This window comes from Sorex araneus, chromosome 3, assembly GCF_027595985.1.
Source record: "Sorex araneus isolate mSorAra2 chromosome 3, mSorAra2.pri, whole genome shotgun sequence".
In the NCBI taxonomy this organism is placed as follows: Eukaryota; Metazoa; Chordata; class Mammalia; order Eulipotyphla; family Soricidae; genus Sorex; species Sorex araneus.
This window is the reverse complement of record NC_073304.1, coordinates 174,196,701-174,200,461: the sequence shown is the minus strand read 5'-3', so window position 1 is coordinate 174,200,461 and position 3,761 is coordinate 174,196,701. Positions and strand designations below refer to the sequence as shown.

General features: G+C 42.5%; 1 protein-coding gene across 1 annotated transcript; it reads left to right on the top strand.

The window, feature by feature from the left end:
- Window positions 1-2,617: 2,617 nt before the first annotated feature.
- LOC101556519 (olfactory receptor 148-like) lies at window positions 2,618-3,550 on the top strand. The gene has a single exon (XM_004605111.2). It carries the CDS (start codon window positions 2,618-2,620, stop codon window positions 3,548-3,550), a length of 933 nt encoding a protein of 310 aa, XP_004605168.2.
- Window positions 3,551-3,761: the final 211 nt, after the last annotated feature.

Below are 3,761 nucleotides of genomic sequence, written 5' to 3'. Positions count from 1 at the left end.
AACAGGAAAGGGCTAAAGCTCATGGAACTAATGAGAAAATGAACTTGACAGCGGAATCTTCTCCACCTTCTCCACCGCAGAACCTACCCAAGCCTGCACTCCCAAGAATGCTCCAACAGGGAGCTGGAGTGATAGTACAGCGGGTAGGATAGGGCATTTGCCTTGCACGTGACTGACCCGGGTTCAATTCCCAGCATCCCATATGGTCCCCTGAGCACAGCCGGGATTAATTCCTGAGTGCATGAGCCAAGAGTAACCCCTGTGCAATGCCGAGTGTGACCCAAAAAAGAAAAAAATAAAGAATGCTTCAACAACCCCAGAGCTGAGAAGAAGGGAAAGAGCTTGAAAATGAAAAAGTGACAGAGAACAAGACTCAAGTCTGAGGACACAGAAGAAAACATGGGTCTGTGGGATATGTCCATAGAGAAAAAAAACAGTACCTGAGTGGTCCACAGTGACCAAGATTCCCACTAGCTTTGACTAGGTCCCCTGAGAACTATGTGATACTCTGCCGTGCCTGGGCTCTCTTAACATGCAACTTTTAATTGCTCCCTCTACTCAAAAGTTTGCTTCTTTCTTTATCTGGGGATAAATCATTGATGATGGTTCCAGAGAGACTATGAGATCATTTAAAATCCTCCAAACATCAGAGAGGGTTTCATTTCTAACCCTGAGCAAATCAACAGGAGAGAGGACAGCAGATGAACAGCATCCTTTCTCTGAGTCATTCCACTGAATCAGAAGACAGTCGGGTTCTGTCATTCTAAAATCCAAGCCAAAGTCCATGGCCCCTGGAAGGCTGTGGATGAGAGCTCCATGGCACCACAGAGAATCTGCAGCTTGAAGGAGGTGAAATGCTGCTTTGCCCTGTCTGAGCCAGTCATGAATGTCTGGACCATGTGAGTGCTCAGAGCACTGCTCTATTTCTACATAATTAATTTTTCCTTCAATCTCAGAGACTTGTGTGGGGTAAGAAATGTGGAGGGTGTGGAGAGATGGTACAGCAGGTAGGGCTTTCTCTGCAACAGCCAAGTGGGGTTCAATCTCTGACACCCCACTTGGTGCTCTGAGTGCTCCAGAAGTGATCCCTGAGTGCAGAGTCAGAAATACGTCCTGAGCATGGTGTGGTCCAATGAACAAAAATGTGAAAGAGGAAGAAGTGTAAAAAACATGCAACGGAGTGATTATTTGTAGTGTACTGGAGACCTTAGCTTCATTCACTGTATCAAACAAGCATCAGATTGATACAGAAATCAGTTACCATCTTATCATGATTATAAACTCAGGATCTATCTGAGAATAAGCAGCACAAAATTGTTTACTGTTTAAAATTATGCCAATGGGCAGGCTTGTGTCTAAGTGAGAAAGCACCTGCTTGCATGTATGAGGCCCTGGATACCACTTTGGCAGAACAGACACACATACACACATACACACACAAACATACACACACAAACTTACATATTCACAAATTTTAGTTAGCAAATGAAATGGTATGAAGTTTCTGTAATGCAAGAATAACAAATCTTAGGCATCTGCAATTGAACTCTGCAAGAGATATATCTAAAAGTATAGATCTTACATTCACTGTTTCACTGTCACTGTTATCCCATTGCTCATCAATTTGCTCAAGAGGGCAACAGTAATGTCTCCATTGTGAGACTTCTGGTTACTGTTTTTGGCATATCGAATATGCCACAGATACCATGCCAGGATCTTCCGTGCAGGTGAGATACTCTCAGTAGCTTGCCGGGCTCTCCAAGAGGGACAGAGTAATCAAACCCAGGTCAGCCACATGCAAGGTAAATGCCCTAGTAGCTGTGCTATTGCTCCAGCCCAATCTTACATTAAATTTGGTTATCAAAATCAAAGTAAATTTTTATTTTGAGGCATAAAAAGCAAAAGTTGAAGAACTGAAATACCAAAATTGCAGCTATTCAAAATGTATCAGTGTAAAAATGATGAAATAGCCAATACCTCTATTTGCATATGTGTCATAAATGCAGGGGGGTGTAAATCTGACTATTATAAAAAAAACTAAAGTTAACCTATAAAAAATTAATTACTGGATATACCAATCTATGTTATTTCTTTTTTTTCCAAATGAACAGGGGAGTCAAGAATATGCTAATAGCATGAAATAATGAGGTAACCACTCAGGAAACACAAGTCCTAATCCAAATCCTCATTGCACTCTCTCCAAGAGTTATGGGTGTGCAAAATTTGCTGTATGGACCATGCTGGGCTTGTTGTGTCATGTGGACAAGGCCTCAAGAAACCAGCCTGTCCTGACTCTAGGCATCATGGAAGTGAACGGCCATTAAATTGCTCATCTGGTCAGAGCTGAGATCTTTATACTCTGAACTCACGAACAGGTTAGAGTACTATACTTCCTTTAGTTCTAATCGTCATTCACCAAAGAATGGAATATCTTGAAATAAGAAGTCATAGATATTTTCTTCATTAGCACACAGATTTCTTTGGAAAAAATTTCTATTTAACTGAACAAAAAATAGTGATCTGGAAGATCAATGTCTCATGCTGTGTCTGTCACAATCCAGCTGCCACGTTCACACTTTCACAAGTTTTGACTCTCCCCAACCAGCACTGCAGGAGCATGAGGAACCACACAGAGCTGAGTGAGTTCATCCTGCTGGGAATTCCTCAGACCCAGGGAGTGGAGAGTGTACTCTTTGTCCTCTTCTTATTCATTTATCTATTCACTTTAGTCGGCAATTTACTCATCCTCATAGCAATCCTTTCCTCCCCTGCCCTTCACACCCCCATGTACTTCTTCTTAGGGCTGCTGGCCATTTTTGATATCATTTTGCCCGCTGTGACCTGTCCCAAGATGCTGCTCTATCTCTCTGGCCAGAGCCAGGCCATTTCTTACAAGGGCTGTGCCACACAACTCTTCTTCTACCACTTCCTTGGAGCCACTGAAGGCTGCCTCTACTCAGTGATGTCCTATGACCGCTTTGTAGCCATCTGTTACCCCCTGAGGTATTCACTCATCATGAGACCCGAAGTCTGTGTGGGGTTGGTCGTGGGAGCCTGGCTGCTGGGCTGCGTTCATGGCTCCATCCTGACCTTTTTCACTTTTAGACTGACCTTCTGTGGCCCAAATCAGGTGGATTTCTTCTTCTGTGACATCCCTGCTGTCTTGTCTCTGGCTTGTGATGATATTTCACTGGCCAAAACCGTGAGTTCCGCAGCCGTTAGCTTTCTTGTGTTATTATTTTGGTTCACTATTTGTTTCTCTTACATGCACATTGGGATTGCCATTTTGAGGATCAGGTCCACAGAGGGTAGGAAGAAAGCCTTCTCCACCTGCAGTGCCCACCTTGCTGCTGTGCTCTGTTACCTTGCACCTGTACTCATTGTCTACCTACAGCCCACACACAACCACTTGGTTGATGCCGCTGTGCAAATATTTACTAATATTGTCTCTCCTATGCTGAACTCATTGATCTTTTCCTTAAGAAACAAAGAAGTAAAGAGTTCTTTGAAAAGAGCATATCACAAAGTAATACTTGCTTCTCAAGAATAAATTATAGATTTTATAATTGACTTAGAAAATGTATTGTCTCCTAACATTATCACCTGGTTCCTCTTCTTTTTTATTTTAATTTTTTATTTTTTTATATTGAATCACCATGTGGAAAGTTACAAAGCTTTCAGGCTTATGTCTCAGTTACACAATGCTCAAACAACCATCCCTTCACCAGTGCACATATTCCACCACCAAGAACCACAGTAAA

What these genes read in the sequence shown, in the direction of transcription:
- LOC101556519 (XM_004605111.2), top strand. Translation starts at nt 2,618, where the DNA reads ATGAGGAACCACACAGAGCTGAGTGAGTTCATCCTGCTGGGAATTCCT.